This window comes from Aquila chrysaetos, chromosome 17 (assembly GCF_900496995.4).
Source record: "Aquila chrysaetos chrysaetos chromosome 17, bAquChr1.4, whole genome shotgun sequence".
Lineage (NCBI taxonomy): Eukaryota > Metazoa > Chordata > Aves > Accipitriformes > Accipitridae > Aquila > Aquila chrysaetos.
Genome location: NC_044020.1, coordinates 26,624,186 through 26,643,923, shown reverse-complemented (window position 1 = coordinate 26,643,923; position 19,738 = coordinate 26,624,186). Strand labels below are relative to the sequence as shown.

Below are 19,738 nucleotides of genomic sequence, written 5' to 3'. Positions count from 1 at the left end.
TGTGTGTGTGTGTGTTTCTGTAAAGAGCTGAAAAGCTGATTTGGGGAGTATGCGTTCAGGCAGAGGAGGAACTGCTGCAAGTTCAAGACTTATTTATCCAGTTGAGAGTGTTTCTACTTGCGTTATTATGTCTGCTAGTATTAACCTCTTTCTTCAACTCATGCCAGATTTTATCAGCAATATATGTTTTGAGAGACGAGTAGCTATTTTTGGAATGGGGCTTGTGTTTCCGTGACCGCTTCTTCTGCATCTGTCTTTGGCGATTCGGGAGCAAATTCATCTACTTGGCTTCTCTGAAGTATAACCCGCCGTGCTTCTGCTATTATGTGCATAATTTCACATATTAAATTTATTTCTCGTGCTGTATTTATTTTAAAACTTTATTCAGTCACATGTCTCTGTGTGCATTTAAAAGGAGCCACAAATATTTACGAGGCAATTTTAACGCTTACCAATTACTTTCGTGGGGCTTGGTATTAGAGTAGGTACTTTAATAGCTGTGGTTGTATCAACCTTGGCTGATATTTCCTAATTATTCATATCTAGAAGTGTTATCGGCCATCACAGAGTGTTACCAGCATCATTTTAAGCTCTCTTCACCTTCTTCAGTCTGGGTTTTATTTGAAAAGCAGACATGCAGTCCCCAGTGAGAATTAAAGTAGAAGCATTAGCTTGCAAAATATATGCCAATGACCTAATGATTCTGACATTTCCACAATACAAGCTTTACAAGAAGGCATGCAGACAGCAAAGTCTGTTTTTCTATCTCATATTTTTTTAATGGCTAAATGTTTGGAGGAAACAAAATGGATTTATTCTGCTCAATCCAGGGTATAATATCAGGACTTATCCGGTTCCGGGCCCCAGGGCTTCAGACAACTAACAAAACACATCTTACTTCTGCTCTGCTAGTTCTCTGTTATGCTTTTCACATGCAGGAAGAAAGAGTAAAAGCATAACCCAATTGAATAAAGCAGCATGGCCTGCTATTCTTTGCTTATGAAGCATCACATGATAGACACCAAATTAAGAAGAACCCCCCACCTGTGGTTAAGTATGTATGCAACTGTCAAGCCGTTTTATGTAATATAGAGGGAATTTTACCATCCCCTTCACTGCCAGGGTGCAGGAATATGTTAAAAATGTTAATGTCTTACCAAAGCATACTTCATTGTTTTCAAATAATCTGGTGAATTTACATCATTTAAATAAAATCAAAGATGCTGCTCCCTGATCTATTTTGAAATGCTCCAGCCTTTCAAATCTTTTGCTCTGATATGTGGAAAGAAAGCTAATCTGAGGTTCTCCTTGTAGAGTTTAAGTCGCAATTTGTTTTTTGGCTGTTCAGTCGCTGTTTATGTAAGGATGTATTGGGATAGGGCTGTCTGCCATGATATGGTAAAAAAAATAACATCTTTTCTAATAAAAATAAGATGCTATTTAAACAAGAGGTTAAAGGAAATCTATCCTCTCCGTTGACCTTTCAGACTGTGGTAAGCATAGAACATACAGTGCCAATTTTATGACACAGTCACGTCAAATAGATTGTATGTGATAGATTTTAGTTGCGATTTCAAAGACGGTTTTGATGTAAGAGTTAGAAGGGAAAACTCATTCAAATGTGTTCTTGTTACTTTATGCACAGTAACTTCATGGACCAACCACCTAATGCCTAAGACATGCCATATGCAAGAACATTCCCTTAACCACGGGGTTTTCTGGTTCATTTGCTTGAAGTACTCCAATTTTTTCCTGTCGTTGTCCTGAGAAGTCACAAGCAAGTCTGATGGGGATGTCAAAGTCTTAGAGGTATCTAGCATTTGTTCGGATACTGGACTGACAATTTTCTCTTTTGTGTTTTTCCTTCCTCTCCCTCTTTTGCAGGCTTTATCTACTTAGGTGATGACGTAGTTGCAGTGATTTCTCATACCTACATATATTAGGGTCCTTGCAGCAAAAGGGCTTAAATTTCAGAGGTGGCCTATGTACATTAAAACCCTGTAAATCTGGATTGCTTTCTTGTGATACAGTGTTCAGTAAATAAGCAATGAAGGAATCACTTCAAATTCATTAGCAAGGTCTGCACCACAGTTGCCATTGCTGACTTCTGTGACAGAAATATTTCAAATACCTGGCTATAGACCAAGGAGATGCAAGCTTCAAAAGTGGCTCGTCACTGTGTGCAAAACCCCAGTCCTTGCTAAGCACAAGAATCATGAGTTTCTTTGGGGGATTTAGCCTGAAATTAACGTGACTCCTTTTCTTCTAAAATTTCTTCCCCGCGGTTGCTGTTTCTCTCTGTGCATGTAGAGGAAAAGCATTGCTAGTGCCATCATAAGCACACGGCGTCTTTCTTTTCTTTTTAATGTGGGCTTCTATTTGCTGCAGAGGTGAAAGCTGTGGAAGCCTTGTGCCTTTGAAGAACTACTTAAGATGAAATGGTTCTGAAGTGCATTTAGGGGTGTTTACTTTAGGCACTTTATTTTTTTCTTTATTTTTATTCCTATTGGAATTGGCTAATGTTATTCATTAAACTAACAATTTCTCCCCTGCCTGTTCTTAAGTGTGACTTGTGACCTTGCAATCTGTGTATTTTGTCATCACAATGTGTTACCATGGAACTGATTTTGATGTCATGAATAAGGGCATTGTGAGTTTCCACGTTCCCAAGCATATTTGAGACACAGGTTTGGAAACAAAAATGACTTCACCGGTTAAATATTGTTAGATCCTATAGTATATCAAAGGTAAGAACACTTGTGGCCTATATTCCTTTACATAGAAGAATCTAAGGTTAGGAATTTCAAAGCAGGTATATACAAGAATGACACTACAAATAACATTTCACAAGATTAAATATTTTGTGAGAGCATTGAACTCTAACCCCTTTATGTTACTGTAGACAAAAATCTTTCATATTGTTCATAGAGACTTCTCAGACTGTCTAATATGGAGCCTATATAAAAAGGAAGAAACACAGTGTGTATAACAGCACTGGGATGCTGCTGGGACTTAACTCCTTCAAGACAATAGTGGCCGAAGGGAATTTTCTGCCTGAGATCGCTCGCAGGCAGGCAGAGGGCAATGTAACATTGCTGGTTTTGAAGCTGAGAGTAATATTTGGGCAGTTTTCAGAAAAGAGCCTTACACAATGCACAGAGGAAAAATATACTTTTGCTGTGCAGCAGCGTGTGTGTATTGTCCGCCTTAAATTAAAAAGAAAGCAAGTTCCCTCGGTGATCTACCTACCAACATGAGGTTAAAAGAGTTCAATTGAATCTCTTGTCAAGCTGTTCCCCAGGGTGTTTAATTCATCACAGTTAAAGGGTTGATAAGATTCTGTAGTAATGAAAAAGTTTGAAAAGCCTCAAGTGAGATTAAAATCCCGGGTTGCACAAAAAGCGCTAGTATAACAGTGACCTCAGATACATTTCTGTTTATTTGCTCAGCTATTTTTTTTTTCGGGTGAGACTTAGTCGTCCTTTGCATTTTACACTCTAGCCCAGTACTATTTTGCTCCTGGCACCAGGCAAATATGTCCTCATTAAGTAAAATTTATGCTAATACCATTCTGATTAGCCAGCAGTCATTGATATTCACTCTCATTAGCTAAATTGGTTCGCTGGAAGACATCCCACTGAGGATTTTTTTTTTTTTCTGTTTTAAGTGGAATATAAAATGTATGGATTCGCAGAGATGACAGATGATGATAATTATACCCCGTGTTTACTCAAGCAGGTTTTTTCTATCCTAAAGGCCCCCAAAGTACTTTGCAGCATTTACATCTGCAAGGAGAGAGAAGACTGTTTTTTCCCCCCCTCTGAGAAAGAGCCTCTGTCAGAAATATAGAAGCCATTCTGGTTTCACTGTTGTTAGGACAGATTGCACAAAGGAATCTTCCATTCTGAATTCAGGAGCACTTCTTAATGAGGCAGAATGCAGGTCAGTTCATAGGAAATCTAGCTGGGGAATAAACTCAATTTATGCAGTAGTGGGACTTTCTACATACAATCTTTTTGGAGTAACCTTGCAATCTGACTTAACATCTCTGGGAGTTTTGCCTGCAGTAATATTGCAAAATTAGCCTCAGCGTGAACCTTTTGTCAAAATTACAAGGATTCTGTCAGCTCATCCTTACATATCTTGGTTGAGAGGACTGAAAATTTCAGCTGAGAAATTTTATTATGTTTTCTTGCGTTAAAACATATATGATTAAATCAAGCCATGGTTTAATACAGTCTGGAATGATGCTGTGATGAATTATCAGCCATTTTCTTTTAACTCTCTTAAAGGGCTCTTGTTATGCAGGGATGACCAAGTAGGAAGCTGTTATTGCCAAGGTGTGATAATCTTGTCATTAACACTATTAGGGCTAAGAATATGTTTCTTTGTATCGTAGCCTCCATTTCAAGTGCAAGATGGAAAGCAGTGGTCTTAATGCCTTACATTCTTACTTCTTCAAAAAAAAATCTCAGTAGATGTCTGTCTCTATATGCAGGCATATCTGTCCTTTAGAAACTGCCCCTATGTTCTTCTAATAAAGCTCTGTTTACCTTTAAATATTGGTACTGCGTATACTCTGTGTTCTTTAAGGAGGAAAAACATTTCTCTGGTCCATTCAATCCTTGACTTTACTAGAAGGATTATAAACAAGGATGTCTCTTCATGCTAATTTTTTACCTTTTGAATCTGCTATCAATACTACTTCATTTAGGCTGCCAAGCAGCAAGCAGATGGCAGCAACCATTGACCATCAGCAACGGCAAGATGGGGAAACACTGGCCTACGGTGACCTTCGACTGGGCTTGAAATTCCTCGGTTTGTCTTTGAATCCCCGTTGCTGAACAGTTCACATCACTCCTGTGCAAGAATTGCAGTGGTTTCACATGTGCTCTTCTGTTTCAAATCGTCTCACTCTTATATTGATCGAATCTTTTCTTCGGTAATCAAAACTAATTTCACATCCAAAAGATGCTTTGGAGGGGAGATCTGTGACCACAAACAGTAACGTGAAACCACCCAGATGCAGATAAATTGCTATTCTCCTTCACTGCGCAGAGAAATTGCGTCCTAATGGTATGGCAATTACTTTGTTTCCATGGTGATCTGTGTGTGTGTGTGTGAGAGAGCTATAAATAATGTTTGATGTTTATAAACAATTCAGTTTATACTGAATTATACATACTATTTGTATGCTAATATCCGGGATGCACTTCTAGTTATCTCACAGCAATAGATTAGCAAACAGAGAGATGAAAGTTTTGGGAGCACTGCAGTGAACCATGTGATTTTATTTTTTTTCCTGCACTTATGTCCAAAGGAAAAACTACATGAGCTGAGTCTATTTCCTTTTCGAAATGTATACATTTAATAACTGAAAAAAATACTAGAAAGAAAAACTCACAGAATTAACAGATTTTTTGCTGCCTATCATCATTACTATACCAGGGTTTCATCCCAGAAGGAAAAAAACATTTAGGTTACAGTTCAGCAAACTGTTTCTGTGCACGCTCATTTTTTAAGCCTGTAAACTGATAAATATCTTAGTTCAATGTTTTAAAATTACTTTTCCCCCCCTATTATCGTGTAATAGCAAAATATTTTCTATGTTTTTGTTTTGGCACGGAATTTTCATGACTACTACAAAACCAACAAAGAGCCGTCAGCATTTGCTTGAATAAGGTAATAAATTCCCTTCAGTAGAAGCTTGTTTTCCAGTCACAAATAATTGTCAGGGAAAGAACGGGGCTATTACTACTATTTAATATGGTTGCAAGAATAGTTGTGGAGAAGGCAAATTTTGAGAACACGCGTGTGAATATCCACTGGCAGGTAGAAACACGCGGACGAGGGCACAGCTCTGAAATGAAGGAGCGCTGTCGAGAGCAACGCGTTAGAGGCACGAAGGGAATTCCTCCTCCTTCCTCCGCCGTGGCTGGGGAAGCACAGTTCACTTCTGCAGCTCCTTGGCCACCGGCCAGCGCGATTAAAACGCTGCACCCTACCTCGGCGTGCTTTAATTGCTGCCTACACACTTCGCGAGCAGTGTTTGTACTTGTTTAGCTTGGGACCTTTGATAGGCTTAGCAGCCAGGCTGGAAGAGGGAAGCAAACACAAGCGAACAAATTTATGTTAACAGACGGTAAGTGTTCGTGCTGCATAACACCTGTGGGCAGACACGTAGACAGCGGTGGGTATGCCATTTAAACAGCAAGAGAGTGCCATTTACCCATTGTTTGGGAGTCAATGAAATACATTGCATTAAATTTGTTCCTTGGCAGTCATCCCAGTCAAACTGCCATGCTGGTTAGCTGTGGACGCCCCTGTATTTACATTAAAATAGTTTGGAAAATTTTGCCTTTATTCATGCCCTGAGTACGCAAACACGATCTCCTCGGCGCGAGGCGGCGAGGTGTGCGGAGGGCTGGGCTTGCGCCTCTCCGGCTCCTCGCTCCGCGCCATGGCGGTTTGCTGGCGGCAGGGCAGCGTCCCGAGGGCAGCAATCCCGGTCCGGTCCCTGAGCCGGTGCGGTCCCCTGGGCCTTTGATTTCCTGACACGTGCCACTGCCAAAACGACGTTTCTCGGAATGGAATACTTGCTTTATCGGCTGCGGGGGTGGTGGTGTTTGTTTGCCTCATCCGCACTCGGAGTGTCTCTGCAACCTGTGCTGAAGGTGTGTGACATGCTCTCGTGACAGCATGTTTATTTTGCACCGATTTGTTGCTGGTCTTGAAAAGAAAGACACTTGCCGCCAGCTTTTGGGAAAGCACCGAGAAAAAAAAAAAAATGACCCAAGGCTTTCCAAATAATAGAGGCTAAATATTGTGGGATTCGGTAGGGAGCTGTTAGCATTACGAGAGGGCTGCGGTGTCACTTGAGAAGAGCGCCGTGCTCGGGCACCGACTGCATCTCGCTCTTCTCTCTCAAATAATTTCTCCATCGCTGGCCACCAAGTGTTCTCCTGAGCTGACACCGCGATAAGCAGAAATGACTGCGCCGATGCCAGAGCACTGGTTTTCCAGCAGTTTGCCTGTAGGTCCCAAAATCAAGCCTTGGAGGCTTGCCTTCTGCCCTCTTCTCCCCCAGAGGATGCAGAAGCAGTCACCACCCGACGGTGCGGAGAAGTCGAGCACATTTCACGGCTGAAAATAACTCTAACCGCGAATTGCCTATGGTATGGCTGTTGGTATGAGTATTTTCCTGTTTCACAAATGGCCGTGGTGACGTTAAAAAAGCCATGGCTAGTCTGTGCATTGCCACAACTTGCATGTGCTGCCTGGCTCCCTGGTTGATTTGGTCTCCCTGAAGTGTCCTCTGCTACACCTGACCTCAGGATCCAGTTCTACCAGGGTTTTCTGAATGAAGGAAAAGGGGAAACTATCTAGTTGTTGGGCAATATTTCACAAATGAGACCTCAAGTCTGGCCAGTAAGCTCTTGTTTAATCACTTGTGTTTATTTTAAGATCGTGAGAGGATATGACAGCCTGGCTTTGTTTTGATATTAGGCTTACACTATTAAAATGTTGTTTTCTGTGGTTTGGTTTCTTTTTTTCTTTCTATTCCCGCCACCTTTAAAAAAATACTCTTAACACCTTTTGGCTTTATATATTTATCTAGGATGAAGATGATGGTATATTCCAGTTTTGTTTGTTTTAGGTGTCTGAACTTGGAAGAATGACATCTAATAATATATAGTATATATCTGAGAAGGCTTAGAGAGAAGAAAAAGAAGGACCTGTCTTCCTTTGGAGCTGAAGTATGAAACTCCACCACTGTCACATGGTTGGTCTTTTTACCAAAGTAGGAGGGTAAGAAAGATTATGGGCTCTATTTGAACAGAAACGTTCAAAAAGATAACATACTCCTTAAGCTAGGAGTTAAATGATTTTCCCATCGCGTGCGCACACACATAAAAAGAATCCTGAAAAGTATTTTCTCTCCAAGGGAGCACAAAAATTTATAGTTCCTTGGTTCTAAGATAGGGTCTGGTTTGGGCCATCCAACTTATTTCAGTCTGATAATTGTGAAATCTTTCTGTATCTTGTTCATTCTCTTTTTCAAGCTTTTAGCTTAAATATATTAAAATACATAATTAAAATGAAACAAAAATTAAGACATTGAGGAAGCCTACTCCAAAAAGTTTTCTCACTTGCTAGTCTGCCATTATTATGGTCAATTTGAGAGATGCATCCCAACTCTACCTTACTTTGGTCTTGATTAACCTCTCTTTTTTCACAAAAGAAACTTTTTTGCAAAGTTCTCTCACAGGTTTGGGGTTTTTTTCCAACCAAGGTAAGTGTGTGAACATGTTACAGGACAGATGAATGTGTCCAACCATGCCAGCCTCGTAACTATTGCAATTATATACTGAGTAGGATCTATGCTAACATTACTGTTGTGCCCAAACTCCATCTTTTCAGCAGTTTCAATTTTTTTAATCTTCATGTGACTGCTTTTATGATTTTTTTTTTTTTTTTTTTTTGCCTTCTGGTGCTTCTGTTGAGTGTGTGAGCTACATTGTCATTTTGAGTCTAATCCTGAAAATCCCTTGTTGAGAGGTCTTTTTTCAATAGCTGAATTACTGAAGGGTAGTAAAACATGGGAATTATGCTAAACGCAAAGCTTTTAAAGAAAAAGTGTTTCAAAATTTTCAAAACTGAAATGGGATATTTAGGATGAGGTGTTCAAAAGTCAGAGGGATTTAAACACTTTTGAAGCCGGACTTAGAAAACCCTCTCATTTAGGTCACAGCATCCTCTAGTCCGGCTTTGCTGGAGGTGGAGTCAGAGCTGAATTTGTTGGAAACCGTCACTCACCTTTGACAAGTTTCGGGTCAGGAGCTTGAGCAGGGCCTGATTTGATTTATTGCTCCTTAAATTGATGCATCTTACCTTGCAGTCATCCGCGGTTGAAGGGAAAGCTCAGCTCCCTCCTCTTTCAGCTGGAGACGATGGGAGCAGGCAAACACTTCACTGCTCTGAAGTGCCAGCAGAAAGGCTTTCGGGACCGTGGCCAACACCCTCTACAAGTACTTTTTGGATCTGTCTCAGCTTGAGTAGAGACATTTGAACAGGCATCAGATTGTGAGGGAGTGTAGCTAACTACAAAGCTGAAGTGGAGAAAGAAGCGCAAGTGAACCCATCTAGGGAAAAGAGGCATGTCTTGAATGCCAAAGGTTTTAAACAGAAAACTGAGGGTACTGTTTTCAAAGGAAGGCAAATGCAGGTCCTTGGAAAAGCGTCCATTTGGCTGGTTTCTTAAAAATTTGATTTCTGTTCTTTCTCTTTGCTGGTGGGTAGTTAGGGATGGGGAGAAAATTTCAGGAATAGCTGAAAAAAATTGTCAGTGCTGGTACTTTCACTAAATGTGTTTTGCATATACATGAGTTGCTTCTACACAGTCAAAAACTACAAAAATGGTTCATATACTAATAGAGGGCATTTGACTTATTAAATCTTAATTTCCACTTCAGGAAACCATCACCAAAGGGGTGTATGACCTCTTATTATCTGCTTGTAAAAATGTGTTGAATGAAAATGAGTACTGCCCTTCATTTTAAAAAGTAATACGATTTGAAAAATATGCAGATTAAAAATAAACACTTTCCATGCATACATTATCATTTTAATATTAAGTTTGCAAATACAGTCAAGTCATACAGTAGCACTACCAGGGAGTGTTTATGGCTCATTGCTTCCTACTTCAGATCTTTGGGACTGAAAATTAGTATTTACAGATACCTCTAAAACGGGAATACCTCTAGATGAGCTAATGGGAGCGTTACATGCACTCAGGAGTTTCTGTTTTATGAACCTGAAGACTAGAGAAGCTGAGTATGAGTAAAGTCCTTAGGCACAAGGTAATCTGGTGTTCTGACCTGACGCCTGTATCCCTTTGCTATTATTTTTCCTTTTGCAAAAATAATTTGATAATTTTATTGGATATTACAGGGATTATTTCTATTTCATGGAGACTCTTCAGCACAGAATATATGGACTGTTGCAACGGGTTTGGAGAGGAAGAGTGCTAGGGGTATAATTAGTCAAAATCAGTGTGGGTGAAAAAAATCCGGGATATTCAACTTCTGCAAAAAGACCTTCAACCAGAATAAAAGAATCTTGTTCAGAGGCTTATACCAAGAATAAAATGTATTATTGATGCTTAGGAGTGGCTCTGTTTGACTAAGAAAATGCCATTAGAACCAAGTATTTATGACTAAACACACTTGAATAGAAAACACGCAGAGAAAACTCATGGTAGTTCATTTGTCAAAAGCTGGCTGAACTGTAGCCCTGTAATAATTATGTACTGGATATCGCAGGCAGAGAAGCTGGTGACCGCAAACTGACTTCCTCATTCCTTCTCCTTCCTCCAGGAGTGGTTTGGATTAGGTAGTCAGCTGAAACTTCCAAAGCACATATTTTCTTACCATGCTGCTGTGACCCATCTGCAGGTATTTCTTGCTTAGATTCCCACTAAATGGTTGTGGTTTTTTTCCCCTTCTGTCCATGAAATGAAAAGTTTATTAACGCATCGACTTAGTTAAATGCTTCCCAAGTCCCCCTGCATGCGTGCACACACAGACACACAAATAACCAGAGAGGAAAGTAACCTAGGCACTGAAAAAAACAACAACTGGGCATTGCTGAACGTAATCCAACAACTCTCTGGTTCCTTGTCCTGAACAACTGATATTCTGTATCACCCAATATTAACAAACAAAAGACTTTTTCCCACGCCATTATATATTTACATTAGCCTACTGTTCAAGCTTGGCATGTTGGCTTCCTAAGACTATTTGATCCCAGATGCAGCTCTGTGCCAGAATTGCTGGAACAAAATGCAGTGGGTGGACAAACCTGTCCTGCTGCATTGCTTCTAGCCTTTTAAAAACAGAAAGCATTTATCTGACTCATTACTGTAAATGTACTAACAGAGCACACCGGTGATGATTTTCTGACTGAAAGTGCCTGCATCTGCTCAAAAGGTTAACACGGGTGCAAAGTAAGTGCGTATCATGACACATTTGTTGATACCAGCCAGGGGCAAATATTAAGTAGCTTATCTTTTAAAGAGAGAGATAAGGAAGAAGGGTTGTGAGGCTCTTGCCAATAAACGTATATTCATCACAACTGACGCTCCCGCGCGTTGCAGTAGCCATGGCGGGTAGGGCTGGTAGTCGGAGCCCCGGACCAAAAACCAGGACCCCTGAGCTGTAGCCATAACTCTTCACTTTTGCTGGGGGCTTTGGCAAGTGATTTAGAGCTAAATTAGGCTGCCTCCTCTTCCTGAGTAGATGAAGAGGAGGGAGGTTTCACACATCTCCACTTTCTCCAACTGCAAAATGAGAGCTTTTTTGCTTTTCTTTGAGACCTATAAACAAAAAGGCCTACAAATGAAAGAAAGAAGCGTTATTATGGTGCTGATGACACAGTACTTCTGGAAGGAAATGTGGAAAATTTGCATACCTGTATTTCAACAAGAAGCCACAAATTCCACTCCCCTTGAAAAAGGAAAAATTGAAGAAGGATCTTAGAGAAATTGCTCTGAGTATCTGCACTGTGTATTTTTCAAATACACACACACACATATATTTACATATTTTTAATATATTTACGTGTGTGTGTATGGAAGTACATGTATGATGCATGTGCATATTAGGCTTTTTATTTGGGATATATGGTGCAATTTGAGGAATGCCTTTTTTCCTCTCTCTGGGCAGGTTAATGTTTTTTAAGTAGTTATGTATATATTTCTTTGTCTTTAATAGACATAATACTTACCTCAGAAAGGTGTTGAGACAAGTGTGATGGCTAGCATTACTGAGAATACGTGACTGTTAAATTTCACTGCCTTTTTAACAAGCCTGACCTGTAGGCTGAACTCGGCTTCGATGGCAGCGTGTGATCCGTGCAGGTAATTGGGATGCAGCTGCTGCGAGAGCCTTTTGGTGTAGCCTGATGTGCTCAAGGATAGCAGCATGGATGCGCTGCGATGAAATAACCAGGAGAACATTGCAATGCGCACCCGTTAGGATCCTTCACAGCCAATATCATAGTACTATTAAACGGTCACCCCTTGGATTAAAGTTCTTTGCACAGCGCATATCTTAAGAGGAAGTCAAAATCATAAATATGCTGCTTTGTAGGAAACTGCCTCATCAAATCACTGGATAATAGTCCGGCTTTTACAATTCTCTTTGAAATCAGTTCTGCGGGGAAATAGTTCATGCATAAAATCGGGAGTCGGAGATTGGTTGGAAGAGACAAGAACAGGGTGGCAGTAAAAAGGAAAAGCAAAGCCAATTTCACTGACATAACAGAGTATCTATTCCACAATACGTAAAATAATAAAGCTTGCAGTTAAAAAAATCTAAGGAAGATATAATTTGTGCCCAAGAGCAGCTGAGGCAAATGGTAGAGGGGAAATGGGAGTTCATTCACGCGACAGAATTTTTGGTGCTTAATTTCAGTGGATAAATTATCCGGCGTGTCTCCCTGGGGTTTTTCTCTGGTTGAGAAGGAGGAGAGGGTCCCTCAGAGCTGAACTAACGCCTCCCCCGGAGCAAGCTTGCTCTCCCTATTGTAGCGGGAGTCCAGAGAGGCTGTCAGCTCACTTAGCCGGTCTTTTAGTCTTTTAAGTTGAGTGGTGTGAATAGTCTTCAAAATGCCTTTGGGTTTCCCTTTACCCAAAGATTGAGGGAATGCTCCTTTTCATTCTCAGCCACAGGAATTAAACAATAAGATCAAAATCTTGTAATCTCTTTGGGAATTCCTTTTAGCTGTACGGGATCTAAAATGCTGGTTTTCCCCTAAATTGCTGGGCAAATGAAGGCAGAGGCTAATCATACAGCTGGCTTTCAATGCAAACATTTCCAATGTCTGGTGCAGTGCCATTTGTTTGGGATTGCCTATGAAAAAAATATCTTAATCATTTTTAATACCTACGCACAAGTTTAAATGTCATTAAGCTGGTTCCTTATTCATCTTAAGGTCTGTTTACAGTGAAAGTAAGAGGACCTGGAATCAAAGTAAACATTATTATTCCCATTTTTCTGGTCTTTCATAGTACCAACTTATAAAAAGGAGCAGCCTATAAAATAGAATCTCACTAGGGTCTCCAAACAGGTAATATTGCTTTCAGTAAAAGCAGTAAAAACAGGTGTATTGCTTTCAGTAAAAACAGCCCAACTAAAGATTTTGAACTTACAGCAGTATTATTCCCTCTGCCTCTGCACTCTGTGGAACCCGTTACAAAGAACAACCATGTATTATGTGAAAACTGCCAACTTTATTCTTCACCAAACAAATCTCTTAAAGCACATGTATCTGTACTGCAGGAATGTGCAGGGGAAAAAACTCTAGATCTTCATTTAAAAAATAAGATGCAAATTTTAAATTTCAAACTGCGTGTCCCCTGTCAGAAAACGATCCCCTACGATTTCCTAATAGCAGCTAAAACACCAGAAGCAAAATACTTGCCAGCTTTTGGGCATGCTTGTTCTCCAGTTAAATAGTCTGGATGTGCAGAGATGCAGACGGGGACTTTGCATTCGAAGGGAAAAAAGTTTGTGGGTGAAGTTCAGCCTACAATGCGGTTTGTTTTGCGTGCAGGAGGTTTCTTACAATATCAGTGTCACAAACTGAAATTGCTTACAACTTCCCCTGCCTTTCCAACTTTGATGTTTTTTTCCCTTAGACATAGTTTTAGTTGTGTGTATCCCACATCTTGTTGTGGCCGTCACTCGGAGGGAAGAATGTTGGGTCTTTACTACACCACTTACTGTACCGCCTTCGCTGTGGGAACTGTCATTGCAACAAAAGGTCTGAAGGATTGGAAGGGAAACATGCAGTCATTCTGTCCAGTTATGAAAATTGCTATGAATGCAAATTATCTCTAGCTTTATAGAAAGCATTTTCTGTTAAACGCCAGTTTTGCCTTCAATAGTGAAAGGCTTATCGAGTTATTCGTATGGGAAAGCTGGTATAAGGGAAGGCCTTGATTTGTTACCTTCAGTATCACTTTTGGGTTTTAACCTTAAACTAAGAAAGAAATCCATGGAAATATCTTTGAAACTTTAAGTGACCTACTCGCAACGTGCTTTAGATTTGTTAAAAGATTTGCAAACCTTTTGATGAGTTTCATCTACTTTCCAGATGTCATCGTAGAAATGAATGTAATATTACCATTTGCTATAAAAACTTCCTGCAGCTCTATTAACAAGTTTCCCATGATGTAATTAGAAAGAAGGTGCAGTGTTTTCTTTGGCATCCGTGGGTAAAATGCTGTGCATACTTATGCTGCTATAAACCCAGGGCAACTCAGTTCATTTTAATGAAGTTATTTTGGACTTAGTTCATGTGGAATTTGGCTATACCTTTATCTAAGGCTGGATATCTTCCCCAAGGGGCAAATACAACAAAGGCTGTGTGTTTTCTTTAGATTTTGTATAGGAAGACACTATTCTCAGTATCAAGGAGGTTGCTACTATTCTGACCAAGGTAAATTCTGTAAAATCTTTTAGGTCCAGATTCAGGTAGGGTTTTCAGATGTGTCCATAACTTGCTTGAATAAGCTGGAACATGTGCAAGTGCTGAAGTCAGGGCCTACAAGCCTCTCCTCTATGCCTCTTACTCCTCTCTGTTTGCCAATCTGTTATGTGAGGTTCATGGTCAAGAACCGTTTTGGAGCTGGGTGCCACATTTCCATCACAAAACATTTATCTCCTTCTCATTTGAGCCAACCGAAGTCTCGGGCAGTAACAAGGTTGGTGCTTGTGCCAGTTCTCTGTACCACTGGTGTAGGTAGATGACTTTGGACTGTGATACCAAACACAGGTGTGTTCGTTACTGTTTCTCACAAAACACAAAAACTGCTTTGGACTTGGAATCTGCCTATCGTTTCTCATCCAGAGAAGCCTGTACACAAATGGCCTTTGCATAAGGCGTTGTTGCCTTCTTTCTTTTTTCTAAATGAATAACAAACAAAAAGAAAGGGAACTAGAAGGGGAAAAAATTAAGTTTTAATGGAAACACATTTCATCTTTTGTTTTCTGCTTGCCGTAAAACATTAACGTAGTAAACAAATTGATCTTTGCTCTTAAATTCTTTAATAACATACAGTATTTTTAGTTTTGTCATGGCTAAGGTATGGTTAAACCACGTTGTGTTGCTGGTTGCATTCAAACCTCTATTGTCACAGTTCTTTGACATCAAACTACATTTTTTTAAAAATAAAAGTTGTGTGTAACCCACTTCTGTTCACAGACACCTTCATTAGAAGGTCACCATTTTGGGGGGGGTGTTCCAGTATATTAGTGGTAACGGTGTTTTCTGACCAAAACTGCTTTTCCTTGGAACATAGTTCAAAGTCCATGCATTCCCGTGGTCAGCCCCCGCTTTGTGCCATACAGTACCTTTCTGAATGCTGCACCCCCACACGAGTAAAACTTTTATAGGATGCTCTGAAACATTGTATTCTAGACAGTGAATCCAATCATAGGACTGGTACCGTGGTGTTACAATAGCTGACAGAGCTATTTGAAATAGGGGTATGTAAAAAAAAGAGAGAAAGTGTCACTTTGGTCCACTTTTCAGAGTGGTTGGTGTTATAATATATAACCTTTTTTTTCTTTTTTAACGCAGTGTAGTTCACAATAATTTAAAATACTCTATAGACATTTAAACGATATACAATAATATAACTTAATTGGATTCCTCAATTGTACTTAACAAATACTATTCTAATATATTTACAGTATCTAGTACCATAAGACTGTGCATTACTGTGTTTGGGAGCTTTATTTGCTTCCTGTCAAGAATGTAGTGAAAGTACAGTATATCACTATTATTCAACAACAATACCCATGAATCAAAGGGACTTTAAGTTATGTGGAGTGACTCTAGCATTTTGGGGGGCCCCTCTTGACTTCTGTGGAGTTGCACCCATTCACACCAAGGCTGGTATTTAGAAACCAACAGCAACAATGAAAAAAATGAGCTCTTCAGTTTTGGATTGCTCCGTGGGAGACTCATCAAAGGGGTCTGATTTTCAGAGGGTAAGTGCTTGGGGTCAGAAAGACAGGTCCTCATGAACGTTCGAATGAAGGTCCCCAAGTGATTAGTTACTTTTGATAATACAGGCCCATAAATTATGGAGGTAATCCTGGCTCATTCACATATCCAGCATGGGAGCTGGGGGAGCGGTAGCTCCCCCGGCCCCTTGCCCCAGGAGCACCGTGTGGTGTGGCAAGTGCTCCCACGTCAGATGGGGAGGGCTCGTGGCTGGGCAGCCCCTCAACAGAAGTAATAAAATGAAACAAAAGCTGGAAATGCAGATACGCAGACGTTAGGAAATTTTTAATCCAAGTTTTCAGAAAATCAGGTAGGGACCCTTGCTACAAGCAAACATTTATGGGATTAAATGTGCTGTGTTATAAGTGGGCATATCTGGCTCTTAGTGTTAAAAACACTAGATTTTACAGTAGTAAAATATCTGAGAATTTTTTTGAAATCTCTTGTAGGGAAAAGGTGTGTGAATTAGAATTGAGTGCTGGTGTAAAAAGTCAGCTTCTTTCTTAACATTCATGTATTTGCGAGGGAGTATGCTATTGCCAACCTTAGAATAATGACGACACAGACTAACCCAAATTATAGCTTTCTTATGCTCGTGAAGCCACCACAGCTCACAGGTTGCAGCAACCTAGAGCTCAGCTACCATATTTTTATTAACTTCTCAGTTCATACTGGGCATAAGTTATTTAAAACTATCGGTAATATTAACTTTCAACAGTTAAAGGCAAAATGCAATACTTGGAAGATCCAGCCAGTGCCTTTGATGGCCAAGCAAAACCTTTGATATTTGTCGAAGCATGTCTTTGTGTCCTAAAACTCCCTACGAGGAGCTGGAGAGCAGGTGCTCCACGCCTCGAGCCTGAGTCTAAAAAGAGTCATTCTTATTCAGGAGGCAAGCAAGAAAAGTCTTTATCAAGCATTTGTAACCACAGTTCTGCATGATCTTTTTGCTCAGTTCTGGTAATTGCTTAAGGCCTACAGTAATTGAACTCTCTAATAGTGGAGTGACAACAGATCAGTAGCATTGAAGAACTTAGGGAGAACCAAATACAAAAATCATAAAGTCAGAGTTCCAATAAGTTTACATTTAGTACAGAATTAAGACATAGCTACCCGTTAGTGCTTAGAATTTTTTGATACTATTAAAAACATAAATAATTATTTTTAATGTTCATTCAAAGAGTTCCAGTGTCACTGGCAGCTGATGCAATTTTGTGAACGTTATTTTTTTGCAAACTGATAGTGGAGTATTTCCGCCATAGATTTTTGTCTCCCTACCAGTTGTTTTCTCGCTACCTGCTTTTTAGAAATTTAGGTTTTTGCAGCAAGACTGCTGTGTTCTAGTCAGTGAAGATTTCATTTCCTTAAAAAAAGTCTTTATTTGCACAGGGCTCGGTGGTTTTGTTGCTGTAAAATAGAAGAAAGTGTCTTTTTCTTTTAAATTCCATGGGAGCTGCAATGCAGTCAGCTTCTCTGATATGTATAACTTACTTAAAACACTTACTAGGAGAACTCTACAACACCCAGGCTGTAGTTTAAAAAAAAAAAAAGAGAGAGAGAGAGAGAAAGTTTCATGTGGTTGTCAACATCACCTTAATCCTGTTGCCCTTGTTTCCAAAGCAGTTACAACAGCCAGCCAGCCAAAATGCACCATCCTTAGAAGTGTAAGTAGTGGGGAGGGAGTGGTTGTTGTGGTGTTGGTTGGTTGGGGGTTTTTTTTCCCAAAGAAGTTTAGATGTGCAAAATGATGCTGTCGTCGTTTGTTGTACTCCACTTTCTTCACTCGTGGTGATTTGTTCTGTTCGTTTGCACGTGATGCCATTATTTGCAGGTGAACACCTCTGTCCGCTCGCTACACGTGTTGCACTTCACAAAGCAGCACCAGTGGAATTTGCAATTACACTGCCACACCTTGGTGTACTGGTGTGTGTTGTACCCTCTTCCACAGCACATCATGTCACACCCATCCGCATTGGGAGAGGTACGGTTGCAGAGTCGTCCCTGGGTACCGACGCTCCCTGTGGAAGCATCTTCCTCACAGTAGTTGGGTGACTTTTCAATGTACACTAAATCCGTTTCCATGGGTTTCTGGTAACTCTTAATCTGCTTGATCTTCAGGAAGGTCGGCTGTCTTAGTCTACTGGCTCGTACCACCTCCACTTGCACTGCAGCATTGTATTTCTCTTTCAAAATATATCCAATCTCTCTGAATTTAGGAAGCGTGGTCCAGCAGGTCTTAGTTGTACAGGAACCTGAAACTCCGTGACACTTGCACTCCAATTTCATTCTCTCTTCGAGAACCTATGTGTACAGACATTTGCATATCGTTACTGCAGGAAAACGGTATTGCAAGCTTGCCTAAATCTCAGTCTGTTTACTTCATATGAATATTCATTACTGCTGATTGAAATTTTTCAAATGCATGCTTATAAGTCTTCTCACCTCCCAGCAGAATGCTCATAACACATTTTGTTTTACATGGTGCCTGGTCGGAAATGCAGTGTTTTGTCATTTTATTAGAAAATATTTGCATTCTGTCTCCAAATATGGGAGGATATTTACTTAAATTTCAGAAGACATGTCTTTAGAGCCAAAGTAATTCATGGGACTCCAGTGACTTAAAATTTTTTTCAAACCATTTTCATTTTGAAAACAGAAAAAAAATAATGTCTTTTTCAAGTGTGGTAAGATTCAGAATAGTTAATCTTAACTGCTTTAAGTAATGTTCAAAGAATGTTTAAAAAATTTTGACCAGCTTTAATATCACAGAACAATATATACTGTGTGGCTGAATAGCATTCGTGTTCACTGCATAATTAAAAGTTTTGCCTATACCAGCAGTGGTAACACCAGCATACCTATTAACTATTCAACGCACAGAGCATACCATCCCCTTTAAAAGCAGCACTCCTTGCAGCATCTAGCCCAACTATCAAGAAAATGATCAGCCACAAATACGTTTTTTGCGCTGGGGCAACAATTGTGCCGTGTTAGAGGAAATAAAATCCACTGAAGGGTCCTGCTCAGCTGGGAGCCAGAGAGGAATGGGAGCCCTTATTATTGCTATTGCTAGAGGAGGTCAATCTAGAGGAGGTTAATCCAGCATCAGATGGTCCCTAGAAGGGGCTCAAACCGGTGGGCTCTGGGGCTCACGCTCCGCTCCCGACCTCCAGCCTCCGCCGCGGCCGAGCCGTGCCACGGCTGGCACATCCCTCCTTCCCGGGGCATGGATGTGCGCCGGGGGAAGGCAAGCAGATGCCCTCCCGCTCCGTGTGCGCGGCAGAGGGGAAACCAGCCTCACGGAAGCGCCTCTCTGTTTTTCTGCCCTCGCGCTACCACTGAAGCCTGACCACAATTACACCCACAGTCATCATTAGCTTATGAAAATCAAGGCCTAAGAACAAAGCAAACTGATCTTTCCCCTTCGCAATGGGATGCTAACAAAGAAATATGAGCTACCGAGCTTGTCTTAAAGCATTACTGATGCTGCAGACCATCTCCTGTAGTGGTTTCGTTGCAGATCCCAGAACATGACTGAAATGGGCAAAGGATAAAAGGGCCGAAATCTGAGTACAATGGCATAATGAAGTAGAAGGGAAGTAAAAAATGCTTACTGCTTAAGAAACTGGCCTTAAAATAAAAGCTGTACAGATCTGGTTATCCC

At 40.4% G+C, this 19,738-nt stretch overlaps 1 protein-coding gene and 1 long non-coding RNA gene across 7 annotated transcripts in view; one reads left to right on the top strand and one right to left on the bottom strand.

The window, feature by feature from the left end:
- Positions 1 to 14,662: 14,662 nt before the first annotated feature.
- Positions 14,663 to 19,738, top strand: part of LOC115352673 — a 41,181-nt gene continuing 36,105 nt past the window's right edge. The window contains exon 1 of the long non-coding RNA XR_005930769.1: positions 14,663 to 14,767. This is a non-coding gene — a long non-coding RNA (uncharacterized LOC115352673). The remainder of the gene's footprint in view (positions 14,768 to 19,738) is intronic.
- The window catches only part of WNT7B (Wnt family member 7B), a 98,422-nt gene continuing 93,685 nt past the window's right edge, over positions 15,002 to 19,738 (bottom strand). For all 6 annotated transcript variants that reach the window (XM_030041211.1, XM_030041210.1, XM_030041209.1 and 3 more), the window contains one exon: positions 15,002 to 18,375. In XM_030041211.1, coding sequence (XP_029897071.1) covers positions 17,896 to 18,375 — 480 coding nt within the window. In that variant the 3' untranslated portion in view covers positions 15,002 to 17,895. The remainder of the gene's footprint in view (positions 18,376 to 19,738) is intronic.